The sequence below is a fragment of the Acipenser ruthenus genome, chromosome 15 (genome assembly GCF_902713425.1).
Source record: "Acipenser ruthenus chromosome 15, fAciRut3.2 maternal haplotype, whole genome shotgun sequence".
In the NCBI taxonomy this organism is placed as follows: domain Eukaryota; kingdom Metazoa; phylum Chordata; class Actinopteri; order Acipenseriformes; family Acipenseridae; genus Acipenser; species Acipenser ruthenus.
Genome location: NC_081203.1, coordinates 32,646,837 through 32,664,520, shown reverse-complemented (window position 1 = coordinate 32,664,520; position 17,684 = coordinate 32,646,837). Strand labels below are relative to the sequence as shown.

Sequence of the window (17,684 nt, the reverse complement as noted above, 5' to 3'; positions counted from 1 at the left end):
GAGTACTTGCATGAATTATCATAAAGTTTAATAATCACCACAATGTATGTACAGTAAGTGGGAATTCAATTCAAAACCTATGAAATGGCTAAACAGGAAATAAAACTAAAAACTGCTATACTCATGTTAACTATTTCTTTTTTCTACATATAAAATACTTAAATAATGTCTACATTGCATTTTATGTTCAAGTTATTGCTGTTACCAGTGTTGTGCCTAGCCTTCATAGAAACATAACGGGCAGTTGCATAGACAGTTTTGCAAAAGCACAAACCAGGGATGTGCAGAACTCTGCAATGCTTTTCAATGAAAAGAAAAAGCAGAGCAGGACCCTTTTCAAAACATCTGTTTGCCTTTCATTTAAAGAAATCACTTTGCCTCGGCCTTATTCTAAAAGTACTCATTAAGCATTGGTGTTCACTGAATCCTACTTAAAACACTGTAGAAAATACCATACATAACCAGCCATGTAACCCTGTAGTGCCTTGTTTGTTCAAAAGGAAGAATTGTATTTTTTTTTATTTCAATTTTTATAACTAAACACTGGTACCAATCAAAACAATTACAGAACTGACTGGCAGCACAGAAAGCAACACATATGCAACTGGAGGCTAGCTAGTAAATATTGTACATTACAGAGGATTACAAAGCATGTGTTGCAATGCTGGCCAATACAGTGCTTAGCTTGACTTATTTACCTTTGGCATTACTTGTTATTATTTATTTCTTAACAGACGCCCCTATCCAGGGCGACTTACAATTGTTACAAGATATCACATTATTATTATTATTTTTTTTTACTTACAATTACCCATTTATACAGTTGGGTTTTTACTGGAGCAATCTAGGTAAAGTACCTTGCTCAAGGGTACAGCAGCAGTGTCCCCCACCTGGGATTGAACCCACAACCCTCCGGTCAAGAGTCCAGAGCCCTAACCACTACTCCACACTGCTGCCCAGACAGAACACGCCTACTTGTACAGAACACGCCCTGTTCACTAAGCATTTACTTGAATTAACATACTGGGAAATGTATTGAATGTTCTGCAACATTACCAGTTTGTTTTTCCATTCAGAAAAGGCGGTGCAAACCCAGCCCAACAGTATGGCAACTGCTTGCTGAATTTGGCCCAATGTGAGTTCACGTGTTTAACTGACCACGTGTTTAACTTTCTTTTTGTATTTCACATGACTTCTGCTTTAAGAGTTACAATACATTTTTCGTACATCAAAATATATATTTTTTTTCATTCCGAAAAACCCTGTCTCGTTAATAGTCCAGATATAAAAAATGCTGCCTGTTTAAAAATGGTAAATATGATATGTCCCAGGAAGTTGATTTCAAACCAGGTTACCTTCAATGCTAACTTTATATTGGCATTCAAATTGGTATGAAAACTGCTTTATATTCTGTCCTAGTGTGCTCCTTCCTCACTTAACACGGGGCAAACAGACTTTCAGCAAAAGACACAAACTGTTGTTTCATTGGCAAAAGCAATCCGGCAAAATAATCCTCTTTTTATAAAATGCAGGTATTTTGTCACAATAGTGTTTTCTCCTAAGAAGGTTATTAGTAAATGATTATAAAAGCATCAACATTTGTTTTGGCTACTTCAAAAGCAGTGGCGAATTAACTGTTACTACTGGTTCAACAGAGGGGGTATGAAATGAACACTGGTCTGTAAACATATTAGTATGCTGCCATTATACTGATGGCAACTGATAACAGACTGCAGTGTGTTCAGCTGACCTTTCCTATGTAACAACAGTAGTACAGTAAAGCAGTCTAAAAGGCAAACGTGGGATGTCATTATATAATACGCAAGTTAAAAACAATACTTGTAGAGTACTTTAACATTTCCAACTGCATTCATTTTGTAAGTAATAATCTGCAAGATGTAATGGATTCAAATGCAATTACACTGATTGTCGTCGGCAATAAATGGAAGTTGTCAGAATGGATTCTGATTGAGCTCTAATGGATATTAAAGCTGATGAGACAAAGAGATGGAGAAAGGTAAAAAAAAAAAAAAAAAATCCATCTTGCATCAAAGAAGCAGGCATTGCCCACTTCGTTATTGTGGCGTATGATATTTTTTCATTGTGTTTCAAAATACCTAAAACAGATTGTGTTTTGTTAAAATAAAGAGAAATGATTGAACATACTGTTTGTATTTATCTGCATTGGTGAGTCCTATATTGTCATTGTGGAACTTGACAAATAACCAGCATTATGACTTATTAAAGTACACAGTATACATGGAACCATAGCTACTAATGACCCTTCTATAATGGAGTCATGTAAATGTAAACCCGGCACTTCGTTTTCTATAAATGCATCGCATTGGCGAGTCACGTGTAAATTGTTCTCTTTGCTCACAGTAAAGATAGCAATATTCATACAATGCAAAATACCACAAATTATGCTTGCTTAATCTAATCCGATACATACATTAAAAAAAAAAAAATGAATGAAAACTTTGAATACTAGCAATTGAAAACACAATGCAACAATTAAATATGTATTAACTCAAAGTACAATTCTGCAAATGTTTGTTAAAAGCTATAATAAGGCACTTAAAACTGGAACAAAAATATATTGATTTTGCACACAGACTAAGAGCAAAGAAGCAAGAAAGCTTGTTTCTCAGGACCAACTGTGACAAGTCACTTAGTGTTCATCTGTCACAGGCTGATCTCAGGTGTCGCTCACTACTGTTCACTAATGGAAAAATGACGCTATACCTTATGACAGCTCTAACTCAACCGACTCAGGACAAAAATCCACTTAAACAAGAAATGGTGCACTGAAATCAGATGCACAGGAAATAACAGGAAAACTAACCATTTCAGCACATTCTTCACAAATAAAGAGTGTCAATCTTTGTCCAAGTAAGAGCTATCACATGAAGTCTCAAGTGCTGCAACTAGCTGTCATGGTGGCACTCAAGAGACACATTACTTAAAGGCACTAAAGTGGGGCTGTAGTGGAACTATTTATTTTTGCCTTTGATCTTAGGAAGTAAGAATGTGGAAACAAGTCTATTCTGAGCTGTCATTTGCCACTGTGGTGTTTCAGTAATATAGTTAAATCACGTTTCCTTTGGGATCCACAGTATAACTTAACCTTATATGCAGGAGCTGTGTGTGCAAGTCTAGTTAACAGACTACACAAAGTACTGTATTAGATACATGCAAATTACATTTATTAAAGACCTACATAGAGTAGGGTGTTCATTTTTAAATAGTTGATTTAAAAACCTGTCATATATCACAGAGTATGAAAGACCCTGCTTTCAGGATTTCAAATGCATGAACACCACGTTAGTCAACCTGGGTACAGGTTAAGATGACCCTCACGAAACTATGGTTTCCTTTGTGTATGCATGGCTCATAAACAGACATTCTAATGCTGTGAGGAACTCCTATGTTGCTCAGATATAGTTCACAGCCAGAATCAGCCAACCCTATGATGAAGAAGAAGAACAAGAAGAAGAAGAAGAAGAAGAATTATTTAAAGCCATACATTAGTCTGAAAAATACATTTTCTGGAAAGAGGATACAAAAAAACTCCAGTGCTGTAGTCAAATGTGTTTGTAACCACAGCATTTTAAAAGCACAGTGGTCATTTTGTATAATAATAATAATATCTGTATCTGATGCAGAAATGGGTATTATTATGCCTGCTTACAGTCATAGACACAGATAATAAGGCCGTAATGATGAACCAAACGTTTCTCTGTCTGTATCGCAGTGCTGTGTATCTTCTAGGAAACATCTGGAATTTCCTCTTCACAGCCCTTGTCCATGTCTTCCAGGTAGTAGTAGACTTCTTAAAAATCACAGGCCCAGTGTGTCTAAGCAAAGACGTGTACTAGGCTATTAACCTATTGAAGTGATTGTGAAATACTGAAGTGGACATGATTAGAGACACAGCTCCCGTTTTGTACAGTACAGGAGCAGTCCATGGATTAAGAAAGAAAGAAGGCTGACTTTGCAGCTTTTTAAAAAAACACCATCAGCTCCTCTCTGTAAGAATGACTGTGGGTGCTGCAGCACTGGTTCCTCTCCAGTTAGCTCACACGATGGCACAGCAGCTATGGCAACGCACACACCGTCTTTTCTTTTTCTTTGGGCTGAAAATAGTAAGGATGGCTTCATCAAACACAGTTTTAAGGCCTTTCTGTGTGAGAGCAGAACACTCCAGATAGCACTGGGCTCCGATCTGAAACAAGGGGAAATCGCTTAGAACCCAAAGTGGAATCAATTCTTCTGATAACTTTGACAATAGATTAAGCTAAACCAACCCTAGTTTTATTGTATGTTGGGTTTCTGTTAATTCAGGAGTTTCACAATGTGTAATTCTGTTACAAAAATGAATACAGTAAGCTTAACTAATTCTGAAATCTCTATCCAGTTCTTAAGCAATTCCTGTTTTAGAGCACATACTGATCTCTCTCTCTCAGCACAAACTGACACATTGTGAATTGATAATGATATGCTATTTCTTTATTAGCTTTATCTTTAAGCAATTACCAAATGCACAATGCCCTCTTGTGGTTACGATTAATACGTTTATCTAGTGACTATGCACTCTAGTTGTTCCAAAAATGTAATTTAATCAAATAAGCTCACTGTGCTTGGTGCTTGCTGCATACACATACACACACGCACGCACGCACAAGCACTCACGCACACACACACATAAGGCATGGAGTTTACATCAGGTCACCGACTGTACACCTAACTGATTTCGGGAACTCAGAATTACGTGTCTGTGTACCAAAGATAATGATTAAATAGCTGTGGAGAATAACCCGTCATACCCACCTCTTTTGCTAATTTAATTCCCTGCTCGTACGTCATGGGTTTCTCCTTCATATGAAGCAGTCGAGCCAAAGTCTTTGGGTCATCACGCAGATCAATCTGTAAACAAAAGGTATCATAATAAACCTACGGAACATTTTACATACAAACAATGTGGTTAAAAGTACAGAGCCCTATATGGTTTCAAAAAAGTTGTATTTGTTAATAATGTATGTGCTGTTACCTGACAAGTCAACTGTGATGTTTTTATTCTCAGTTTTGGCACACATAGTGGTAAGCACATTCTAGGGGAATGAGGAGTTCCTGCATGTTACATACTGCAGCTTCAGATAACAAACTGGGCACAGGAGACTAATCTGTGAAATAATGCCTTGGTATATTACACTAGGACATAATGACATGGATAAGGAGCCTGGGTTCACCTGCGTTCCTATGAGAATGTAAGGCACGTGTGGCATGCAAGCCTTGAGTTCTGTCACCCATTCCTCCTGGACGTTGTGATAGGAGGCAGGATTGACCACAGAAAAGCAGATCAGAAACACGTCTGTGTTGGGATAGGAGAGTGGTCGCAATTGATCGTAGTCTTCCTGTAGCAGGAAAAAAAAACATATAGTCCAGTTAAGAAGACATATATGTAATGTGCTCTTACCCCTAGAGATTGAAATATTTATCAACAGTGGAGTGAGTGACCAATATTGGCACATAGTTTACAGTCTGATTGCCTGTAAATTGGAGTTTAACACTTTCAAAACAAAATGGAAAAAATACTAAATGACCAAATCGTACATGCTACACATTTAGAAAGTAATTAATAATGGGGGTGTTTGTAAAATCAGTTTGCTCTCATAATGGAAAAACTGTGAAACTGTCCAGCACAGTATATAGCTATGGCCAAATGTTTTGCATCACCCTATAGAATTAACTCATTTTACTTCATATGAGTCAAATGAAACCTGCTGAATAATGTTATGTTAACATATTGAATTACATAACGCTTTGTAGTTTTCCATATACTTAATGAACACCTGAAAATTAAATTTAAGTTTGGAGTACAGTACAGTCCCAAAAATTTAGAGGCTTAGAAAATGTTTTGAACACGTGATGGGTTTCCTGAGATTAAAAAAAAAATGCTGCAATGATTGTTTTTTTTATGGAATTCATATAACCCTAATATTCCTACACTCCAAGCAGGCCCACAGATCTGTGCTTATTAGGGGAATCATTGAATTAAGTAGACAAATGCTCTGGCTCTAAAGTGTGAAGTGTGCAATACTGCCAACAACTGGTGTAGGTATTTGCAATCCTTGATTCATGAGTTATTGATTTTTTTTTCCTTTTTAATCAATATTTAAAACATAATAGAAAAGGGAGTATTACTCTTTTCCCTAATTGTTTCTTCACTGTAGACAAATATAAATGAGGAAGAAATTAAACATAAAAAAATGCTCCCCCTGGAGACTGATGAAAAATCAAAACATATCCTAAATGAAACAAGTATGACAGTGACATACATCCCCGACCACAGCTATAACTTCAGAATTACAGCTATCAGTATGATGAAAAAGCTGATTTCATCCCCATTTACAGCTTTGTTTTGAAAAAGAAATGTATTCAAAATAGAGGGATTACAAAAGAGCACTGAAAAGGTGAACCACATCGAACCACAATCTTATTTTTTTTTCATATACAGTACTAACTATGAAGAGCACTCTGTTGGTCTTGTGTGCATAAACGTGATCAATATTATCTTAATAAAAGTTATTAAGACATCAACACAGTCTAATCTTTGGCAACAACTAAAGCGTAACACACTGTAAGGTAATTCTGTTATTTTGATGTATTAATGTGTTTCTTTTCCTTTTTAGAAACTACTGCAGTTTATCGAGATTTCCCTTTATTAATATAATAGAACGACCAAAATATGAGATATGCAGTATTAGTTGCAATTCAAGCTGGCTCATAAAGATATGTGTTTAAAGAGGAATAAACTAAATTGTTATGCTCATCCTAAAATCCAACACCAGATGATGGCAGCAGCATTTTAAACTGCTTTAGATGCCATTTACAGTATTTCAGCAGAGTGATTTCTGCTACCCCTGTGGGAAGAAATCAGTACTGCATACGATCTGAGTGGTAGACATATGCAAACTTGTTCTCTTTAAGCCCTGCCCACTAATTGCACACAGCAGGGGTTGGGATTCCAGGATGCAGGCATGCCTGTTGACAGAGAATTTCAACTCGTAAGATCTGGACAGAGTTTCATATGATTCAACGTTACCGACAAGGCTTTTGAATACACTACAATAATACCCAAGTTTGTTTGCACAGCTGTATAAAATGATCTGCACTCACGACTTTTGGTTACTGAAACCTAAATCCACAAGCAGCAATCAGCTGCATTATTCTATAACCTACTGCATAATGCTGTATGTGTGAAACATACAGATATTTACAAATATATAGGAATTGCACATTCCGGTTAACGCGTTAATTACAAGCTAAAGCAAGCAACTTTGGTCACTCAGAATCTTTCACCCAACTGTAGGGGCTGCTGTATTCAAATTGACTTGGCGGACCCCCTTGAAGAACGACAATAGTATGTTGCACTTGGGAGAGTTGATTGTGCTCCGTTTGCAGCCCTTGGTCTTTAACTAGAAACAGGGTATGTATGTCAGTTTGACTCCCCAGATCTAAGTCTACTGTGGTTTAATCTTTCTTCTCTTTGTAAAATCGCACAAAGGAGCTGAAGAGAATCTTCCCCCTCTAATTCATATGCCAGTGACATTGCAGAGCCCATTATTGGACAAACAATACATGACATTGTTCTTCTTGTTTTCAGCCCCCACATTAGCCAGGCCTTATAATGTGTCTTAATAATAAGACCACTGGGTATGCAGAACCGCTGCTAACTCCCTAGATTTATAGGTACTATATGTTCTAGTGACAGTCACATGACCTGATATTGCAAATCGCAATCAACACAGCCCAAGCAATTTTCTTCATTTGAAGCGAAGTCTGATCTTTTTTTTGTGCATCAGATTGCCAATTTGTAGAGTCGTTTGGGACTTTCTGACAACATCTGGGCAAGATTACAACTCTAAATGAAAATGATTTTGACATGGTGGTTGTTGAGAAAGACTTCTATTAAGGGCACACTTGCCATATTCTAGTTTAACTTTTTTAAAAGGATAGTTACAATGTATTTAGCATGCATTTATGGGACAGATCCTGAACTGCTGGCTTAAATGGAAAAGACAAAGTGTGGGAAATAGGTTTTAAATAGTAGCGGATACTTTTGTACTTAATTTACAAAGAAGTATGCTGCACTTTTGTTTTAAAGAATAAAAACACAATATGCAATGAAAAAGAATTAAAAACGGTCAAATTAGTCAATGATATGTGATCGTCTTAGTGCACTGTTATTCCTATCGTTTAGTCTCTGGATATTGATAACAAATATAGCAAACAAATATTGATAACAAATATAGCAAATATAGCAGACCTAGCAAACAAAATAGTCACAGAAACATGGTTATGCCCACTGGATTAGCTCTGGTTGCATTAGAAACGTCCTGACTTGTGTTACAGAGAAACTCAGACTAGACTAAATAAGGTTACAGGAAAGTTTACTATGTAAATATATTTTTTGAAATTATGAGATTCCAAACCAGCTCCGAAGGCACACATATGGAACGTGACATAGTTGCTACTGTACACCCTGCTATTTCAACAGTGTATCACAGGAGTCTGTAATGAGAAATACAATTTGGAAACCTCAATGTCAATATTTGTTATCAATATTTGTTTGCATATAGCATATTACGTGTGAATGTTGGAATCCGTAAATAACGGTACTTCATTGTTATGTAATACCAGCTGTTTTAATATTTCAAAACCACATGTATTTTGCTTCTTTATGTTCTGTATTGTGTTGTCCATCAAACTGGACTCTGCAATAGATACTGTGGCTAATTGGTGTGCATATGTGCACAATGTAAAGTACTGGACCATACTAAAAAAAACAATATAACAAATATTGACTCGGAATGCTTTAAAACAACTTGTTCAATTATAGTTTCATACTCTACCTGTCCGGCAGTGTCATAGAGTCCAAGCAAGTGTTGCTTCCCTGAAACCGTCACGTTGACTGAAAGACAAAATGAGCAGCTTTGAGCCACAGATCGCTTCAACCAAACAGGAAATAACTGTGTAATGAAGTCCATTTCATTTCCTGCAGATGTAGCACAATGCTGTTGAATTTTCATGCTTTTAGGTTTCAAATTACAACTCCCCAAGGTATGCACTGTTGAAATTCCCTACATGTAAGTCCTGTTCAGCTGGGTGAATGCTAGATCTCTTGGCTTCATTCAGACAGCACAGATCAAAAACCTGCTCACATTAAAATGTTAAGTCATACATTGAAGTCCTCTAAACGTACACTAGATCATTGGGCATTTTTTTTTTTTTTTAAATACTTGGAATCAAATGTAGATAACTTTAATATTTATTATAGTACTTTCAGCTGTAAAATGTTTGAAAACAAAACCTAATGTACTGTTAATTAACCTGTTAATACTGTTATTAGCACTGTTTAGAGTTCTTAAGACTCAATAAATTATACACAAGTTCCTTTTTGAATTCTATCAATTAATTTACCATTCTTCATTATTCAGGACTGAAATGGTTAAGACTGACTATAATTCAGAATATCCACTTGATTACTTTGTGTAAAAAACAAACAAAATAAGTGTGAAATTTTAGCTGTGAAGTCTACGCACATTCTGGCTATACTGTACAGATCATACAGGCTGCGGTAATTAGCCTTTGTTTAAAAATATATCAAAGAAAAACATGTGCGTAATAAACCAGGCCTTTATTATTTCCTGTAAAACGTTTTTTTTTTCAGTGACATAAAGGAAAAAATAGACAAACTGCGCGTGTCGGTTATTGTTTCAGTCCTTGTCACTGACAGCACCTAATTAAGCAAAAGAAAACAATTGTGCTCAAGAGACAAACCACTGCCACCCACCTCCAAAGCTAAACCTGAGCTACAGGGTTTATGAAAAGCTTAGTGGCAGCATGGTTAAGCAGAGGCAAGCAATGTAAACCACAATGTAAACCACAGTACATTAATTCACAGAATAAGCATGGGGAAAGCATTCTTGTTTTATAATACAGGAGAGCGGCACTTAATTTGGAAAATACACTTCATGCAGAGATCATCTTTATGTTAATACATTAAATCTAACTAACTGTGTGAGGTTCTATCCCTCACAGTTACAGCATACTGTTTGTAATACAAGAAGGCCATCTACAGTATATGCCATACATTTTTTGTTAGCTTATAAATATCACATTCAAACTGGGCTCTCTCATAAAACTATTGTTACACTTTTAAGACTAGTGCCAGTATCCAGTTTGCTTAAAATGAATGTGGTTTACAAACAGGACAAGGCAGCACTATAAGAGGTCCATCTAAACCATCTATGCAATGATTAGGTTCTGTGCGTTTCTTCTTTGTTCTGAAGACCAGCTCATTCCCAGTAACAGGAGATCGTGCCTTTAAAAGAAAAACAAGCGGTGAACAAACCCACCACAGCTTTTGTGTCAGTCACTTATTCCAAAGAGTGTGACATACCCTTTATAAAAGTTAATCACAATAATTTTGCCATTTACAATGCCTGTACTGTACCTGCACAATGCATTTCCCATTCTTTACTGTTTTTTTTTTTATCATGCTTTACCAAGCTTTCACATTTCAAGTTTTTACTTTGTTTTATTCCACTATGCTATACTTTTTGTGTGCATTTCAGGTATGACTATATCAGAGATCATTGAATAGCTTCTAGCTATACTGAAGATGACTCCACAAATCAGAATCCTGTCGCCACACACAGTATCCATACAAATAAAATATATACCAGTTCCAGCAAATATTGAAATCAGAGGATCCTTAAAATTTAATAAGAAGCTTAAATTATCCTAATTACAAATCACTCTGCTGCACTGGGATGAATTAGTACAGCTATTGGCAAACAATCACAATAATATGTATATCGGATGCAAAATGTTGTATCCCAACGGTACAAAAAATCCATCTCATAATACTGAATGGTGCTTCAGGAATATTTAAATACAAACAAATAACCTGAGAGGGACTCCTCTGAAATACCAAAAAACACAAACCTCTCAAAAAAAAAGACAAACGCTGCTGAGAAAGCTTGGGAAACCAGTTGATAAAATCAAGCTTGGAGTGGTTTGTTTAATGTGCTACTGTACTTCACAGTGTGTCCAGTCCGTGCTACATCAATGCTGCAATGCTGGCTATGCAAGGGTACGCAGCTGGCTCTTCAGAGGCTCTTAACTACCTGCTACAACAAGCTCTGGGTAAATCCCACCTGGTCCTTGGAAATGGAGCCAACAGCCCATTGCACCGATGACCCTCTCAAACCCATTATAAACGTTACAGTCCAATACCTGAGAGATGAATTGAGTTTGCCATTACAAATATGTTAAAAATAATACTCTCATAATAATGAGTCAATATCGAGATCTTAAATCTGATACATTGTCAACACTGACTAATCCCAGAATTGCTGTCTAACATTTGATAAACAGCAGTGAATGCATATCTACAAGCATTCAAAAAACATTTCAGCCTAGATCATGGGTACAGTGAGTGTTAATCTCGCACCAAGATATACAATGTTGAACACACAGATACGTGAATATGAATATACTGAGTTTCACTGTAACTTCCTTTAAATATATTCCTTGCAATTCCCTAGAAGGTATAGGTTTGTGTAAATAGCGGTAACCAATACCACCACGGTGTTGTTATTTCAAAGTATCTGTAATAAATTACATTTACACTGTAAACACTCATCTAGATTGCCTTGTTCTTGATCCCTTGAGCATAGTGTGTGTTAGGAGCAGACGCACATTCTGCATCACTTTAATCCCTTCCATACATTGTCACCGATACATATTGTTTAAAAGGTGCTTTTCAATTTCTGATTGGTTTTATGGTAAATATACATCACAGAATATCAACGCGTTACAAGAGCAGTGCACTCGAGTTCACATCTGTTGTCCTGATAGCAGTGCCACACACTTATGTGCCAATTGAGTTTCAGTGTTATTTAAATATGAAAGGATTCATTTTCTCTGGTATGACGAACTGTACTTAATCTGTAAAAAAAACCAAACAAACACTGTACCCTCTTTTGCAAAGCTACTGCTGGGATAGAAAGGGATAACACAATTTCACTTTTCTTAAACATAAATCTACTTTGAAATTTGTAATAATGCCTATAGCATTTTCTAGCGTTCTTGATATGAATGCGTGCAGTACATGTGACAGTCACACTGTGTGTACACAAGGGGAATTTATGATCATTTATCATTTTTATGCCTTTTTTTTACTTTTAAACATAACATGTTTTTGTGCCAACCTCTCTGTTGCCTACTGTTTTCAGCAATTGTTTGATTTTTAAAATGAATCATACTGTTTTATGTAAATTCCTGCAACCACATTTAGCTTCCAAACTAAGGGAGAAATGGTGCATAATTTACTTTATTAATACTTCTTTACACAGGATTTTAGCATTGGTATGTGCATTGTATTATACCATGACAGAAAACCATTATGGCACAATGGTGGCATTATATAATCATTATCCTGCTATAGAACAATGTCAATGGGACAGGCCCTCTGGCGCTTAATGTTTTTTTTTTTTTTTTCGTAGTCTCTAGTAGCAAAATTGTTTTGCTACTCTCTAGTTCGTCTTCTGAAACATAACTAAAATGTATCTTCTGAATACATACAGCTGTGGCCAAAAGTTTTACAAAGGAATGAGACATAAAATAAACTATATGAACATAACTGAGGTATTTTATTTAACACCATGTAATCAAAGAAAGTACAAAACATAATAGTAGTACAGTATTTCATGTTAGATTTCAAAATGTCACATTTTTAAAAAATGTTGTCAGTTTGTCATTAAGTGTATGGAAAACTACAAAGCGGTATGTAATTCAATATGTTAACCTAACATTCTTCAGCAGGTTTCTTTTGAGTTTATGAAGCAAAATGTGTTAATTCTATAGGGTGATGGATTCTATGGAAATGTCAAGAACAGACACCCATTCATTTGTTCTTTTTATCTGCTGCAATTGATAATCTCTATGGCAAAACACTGGCCCACACAATCCTACTTTCTCATTTCATATTCCTCTCACCTAATTATGCCCTGCAACCAACATATACTGTATTGTGAGACTGTGTGGCTGGAATGAAGGCCCTTTCTTCCATTGAGTTTATTTCATATACTGAGCAATGTACAAGTTCATGATACAAAACACAGCATCCTTTTATGTGACTGAACATGCTGTTACTCCTACAGTAACTATTGCTTAACACAAGTGGGCTTTATAACGCTATTTAGTAAAAGCTTCTACTTTTTTTGTTTTCTCGTGAAGTAATGGCTTTATTACATGAAATAACAGTTTTAAAGGAGGGAACGGATTTTTAAAAATAAGTACTATTGAAAGAACAATGCTTTTTTTTAAAATTATGCATTACGTGTTTCCTTGCCGTACATGAATAAACTCACAAGCAATTCTAACTACAGTAGCATTCTTACACCGATCATAATGAAGTCCATAAGTACTCATGAGAATTGCTTCGGCAGTGGATTATCCTGGTATTGTTAACTGTACTACCGTCCAGGTTTATGCTGCAATACTTGTTGTGTACAGCAGCAGCCCAATATGTGAATGACGACTGCAATCTGTTGATGTAACTGGAATGCCTTTCTTACGAAGCGAGCACACCTCTGCTGGTGATTACCAGCGGTTCATACAGTAAGCATATTTAACAAAAATAAACATAGTTCTTATTAGTGTTTATGTGTTCAAGGGGAATGTGCTGCACAGCATTGCACCTCCCCATAGAAACGTTTACAACAGTACTTTTTGTAGTTTTATCATGCTTTTCCTTGGTTATATTGTACTATGAATGTACCACAGTTCACCATGGTTTGATTGTTAATATGCTTTACAATACCTTACTATGCTTTACCATGCCTTTTCTATGGTAAACTTTTGGAAGAGTCTGCTCAGCCATGTCTTTCGCTGGCAGTAGAAGGGGTCACTGCTTATCACAATCCTCTCTTGTATCTGTGGGTTGAATCCAGGGAGTGCCACCACAACTAAAAGGCCATTTCCTTTTCCACAAATGGACAGTATATATCGCTGAACCTTTTTTCACTGTTTGTTCGCTCTGGGAGCTTTTGAAAGACAGATAAAGTTGAGTGGGAAGCATCCCAATAGGTAGCATGTATCCCTTTTCGTACAACATCCACACACAGGCTCACACAGAATATAGATGAGAAATAAAGTATTCTGCAACAAAGCTCAGAACGGTGGATATTCCACACAGAATATCCTGATGGGAGTTTGTAAACATTAAGATATTTTCTGTTCAACGGTTCTGTCAGTACTTTTTGCCATTTTCAATAAACCAGATCTTTCCTAGGACTAAGGGATCATGTCCTGGTTTTCTTTTACAGCACTCTACAAACTTTTTATAACATTGTTTTTAATCTTACAGTTGATTTAACCTGGTTAGTTGCTGTGCTACATCATGTTATACTGTGGTATCCACTTGAATGAAAGCTTAAAAAAAAAACTGTTTTACCAAAAATTTTGTAAGTGTAACTTTAAAGGTTAAGAGACTCATCGGAATTGAACTCAAGCGAACTGTAGCTAATTTCCTGTTTCAGATATTTGCATGTGATAGGGCTGCAATTTGCTTCTGAGCAGCCAATAAACTTGGTAACATAACACACTTTCTGTTTTGTGTAAACTGTATCTTATTTTCTTTGTGCAGAAGACTGCAGAGGTGCAGCAATTTTAAATTCTCAGTGGAATGGAAACCGTTTGCTGATTATCTTTATATTATGTTTCTGTGCGTGTGTGTGGGAGGAATGAGAGTTCTAAACCCGAATACTAAATGTGTAGGTCAGCCTACCCACGCTACAAGACGATTCAAATCTATAAATATGTGGGTATTTGATTGAAAAGCTGCAAGCGCTACCTCTGATTCAAGCTGTTACATTAATTAGATTGCTGTGGTATGCTAACTTTACACTAATTATTGTTGCTTTAGTGATATTTATTGAGTGTTACTAGCGTTCACATGACTGCAGAAGGGTTTCCACACTCAGTTAGCACTAAATTACCTAATTAATTTCTGTGCTGCTGTAAAAATATAAAAATATCAACAGCCTTAATTTTAAATATTTCCACATCAGGTAGAAACATTTTGATGGCTTAATTATAATACACTAGTCATTTGAATATAGTTTAGGGAGGTTACAATTATTGGGTTCAACTTTTTAGTCACTCCAGTGGTGATCTGGTAGGATAGAGCTCATTAACAAAAGCACTTTATGCAATACTACAGCATGAATTCTGTATGAAACATATTTTTAAAAGAAAGAGAGAGAGAGAGACAGTGGCAAGCCCTAACACCCAATGAAGTAAACTGGGTTATGCACACTCGTCTTCATAATTCCTTGCTGGGGATGCATATCCCCACTGGGTTATATGAAGGGTTTCTGTCTGTCCATCTGGCTGTCTGAAATCCTGTTTTAGTGTTGCATGTATCTAGGGAAGCGCTTATCCAACAGTGATATAACTTGAAAAGGATATTCTTTAGCCCAAGCTACTAAGAGTATCACATTATGGGTGCATATGAAGTTTGGCTGTCTATCTGTATGCCACCCTGTCTGCCTGCCTCTCTGTCACAATGAGTTTTTAAATGTTAAGAAACGCACTTACTCAACTGCGATAAAACTAGGTTTTAATACTGTATCACAAGCTATTGAGTGCATCAAAATCTGGGGATATATGAAAGCAGCTATCCATTTGTATGTCAAATTTACATGTTGCTAACTGTGGATGCAGGTCAATAATAGCTCTAACTTTGAATTTCCAAGCATGATTGGGGATGTATGTCACTGGCATGCGTGCATGTTACATCCTGTATAATTGTAAAGCAGCCTTTATAGTAGATAGACACAAATCTAAATGGGTCACTTATTGATTATGTGTGCCAAGATATGTTAAAAACCAAACAATATACAATTCCAACGACCTCTGAGTTGAATCCCACATCATAACTTTAAGGTGTGTCTTCTACGTTAAGCATAACATTAATTATTAATAAACATGGCCCAAAGTTAACAAAAATTAACACAGAAATTGAACTGACATCCCCCCCACCCCCCACACCGTTTGACCCCAATACAAAACGTACGAAATTGTGGACTTTCTAAGACACTTAAAATAACTGTACAGTAACTGTAATTCCCAAACAGGAAACCGATTTAGCCAAGACCCAGGCCTGGATATTATCCTCGGACTAACAGTAACTCTCAGCTACAACAGCCACTTGCCCGAAACCCCAAGGCGATAAATACCGGTGCCTGAGTACACTGCATTTACATTACCAGATGGTACGAAAGATTTACCTGCGTAGTGATCGAAGACTGTAGGCAAGTATTCCTCTGGGAAAGCGTCATTAGCATAGCTCATCAGCAAGCAGGTTTTCCCCACCGCACCATCTCCGACCACCACGCACTTCAACATCTTTCTTACATTATTCCCAATGCTGCAGCTGCTGCCATCTTCCTCTCTACTCATTCTTATGACCTCGGGCTCTTTCGCACGAACAGCGTGGACTAAACGGTTCACCAGCGCTGATGTCCGGCTTTTCTTTGGGTAAACATTTCGCTCAAGACGGCGTTTTCTTGAGTGTGTGTTTAGACTCAGTTCGTTTTCCCTTTTCTTGACGGCGTTCAAACTTTTGACAGCAAATATTAGAAGTGTTGGGAGTTTCCGCTCTTTCGGGCTGGCACTCAGAAAACCTTCATATTGATAATTCACGATGTTTCTTTCAGCAGCAACTTCAAAAACGCCTCCAGTTTGACTGAGGAAAATGTTGCATCCAGTTTAACTTTTTTCTTTTCTTTCGATGCAGTTTTTCTCATCACAGTTTGAAACAAAGATAAACTTTTTTTTTCTTTCGATAGTTTTTTTTTGTATCCCAGTTTGAAACCAAGTTTAAAAAAATTCCCTGAGTGTGTTTTTTCTCTCTCCGTGAGCTCTCTGCTGCTCGCTAGTCTGTGTCAGGAAATCATGGGGTTCATACTGAATTCCATATTAGGCTGGGAACAATGGAAGCACTGTGTATGTCCGGTACGGGAATTACACTAAACTAGAGCTCCGGGATTAGATAATCCCTGGACACCAGGGACAACCCACTTTCCTTAAAAAAAAAAAAAAAATAGGATATGCTTTTATAAACACGCAGCCCCATTTTCTGTAGCTGTGTCGAAAATGTATTACAGTAACAGTTTCCAAATATTTTGTTTTTATGTGTAATACTGTATATGAAAAATAAGGTTGCGTTTCCATGTGGTTTACCTTTTCAATGCTCTAATAAGTATCTTTTGGAAAACAAAGCTTTTAAATATATTATTATTATTATTATTATTATTATTATTATTATTATTATTAACAACGACGACAACAACAACAACAACAATAATAATAATAATAATAATAATAATAATAATAATAATAATAATAATAATAAGTGTAATTTGATATAGGCATATGCATTTAGCGATTGTAGCTCACAAAGTAACTTCAGAATTGTGCTTTGCCCTACCTCACACATCAAACTTTCTTTATAAACAAAATACATGTGAAATGCAAGGACTTATTTTCCATAAATAACCGCATGTTCCTTCAAAGAACACAATTCAGAATTCATATTTGTATGGCAT

At 36.4% G+C, this 17,684-nt stretch overlaps 1 protein-coding gene across 1 annotated transcript; it reads right to left on the bottom strand.

The window, feature by feature from the left end:
* Nucleotides 1-11: 11 nt before the first annotated feature.
* On the bottom strand, nucleotides 12-17,096 carry LOC117422434 (rho-related GTP-binding protein RhoJ). The gene is made up of 5 exons (XM_034037461.3): nucleotides 16,365-17,096; nucleotides 8,916-8,974; nucleotides 5,250-5,414; nucleotides 4,831-4,926; nucleotides 12-4,225 (listed from the first exon to the last, which is right to left on the bottom strand). The coding sequence occupies exons 1-5, from the start codon at nucleotides 16,534-16,536 to the stop codon at nucleotides 4,079-4,081; spliced, it is 639 nt and encodes a 212-aa protein (XP_033893352.1). The 5' UTR covers nucleotides 16,537-17,096; the 3' UTR covers nucleotides 12-4,078.
* Nucleotides 17,097-17,684: the final 588 nt, after the last annotated feature.

Excerpts from the sequence above, each read along its gene's own strand:
- LOC117422434 (XM_034037461.3), bottom strand. The coding sequence starts at position 16,536 with ATGAGTAGAGAGGAAGATGGCAGCAGCTGCAGCATTGGGAATAATGTA. Across the intron at positions 8,975-16,364 it reads AGTCTTCGATCACTACGCAG|TCAACGTGACGGTTTCAGGG; the intron begins GTAAATCTTTCG and ends TTTGTCTTTCAG. Across the intron at positions 4,927-5,249 it reads ACATTCTCATAGGAACGCAG|ATTGATCTGCGTGATGACCC; the intron begins GTGAACCCAGGC and ends TTTTGTTTACAG.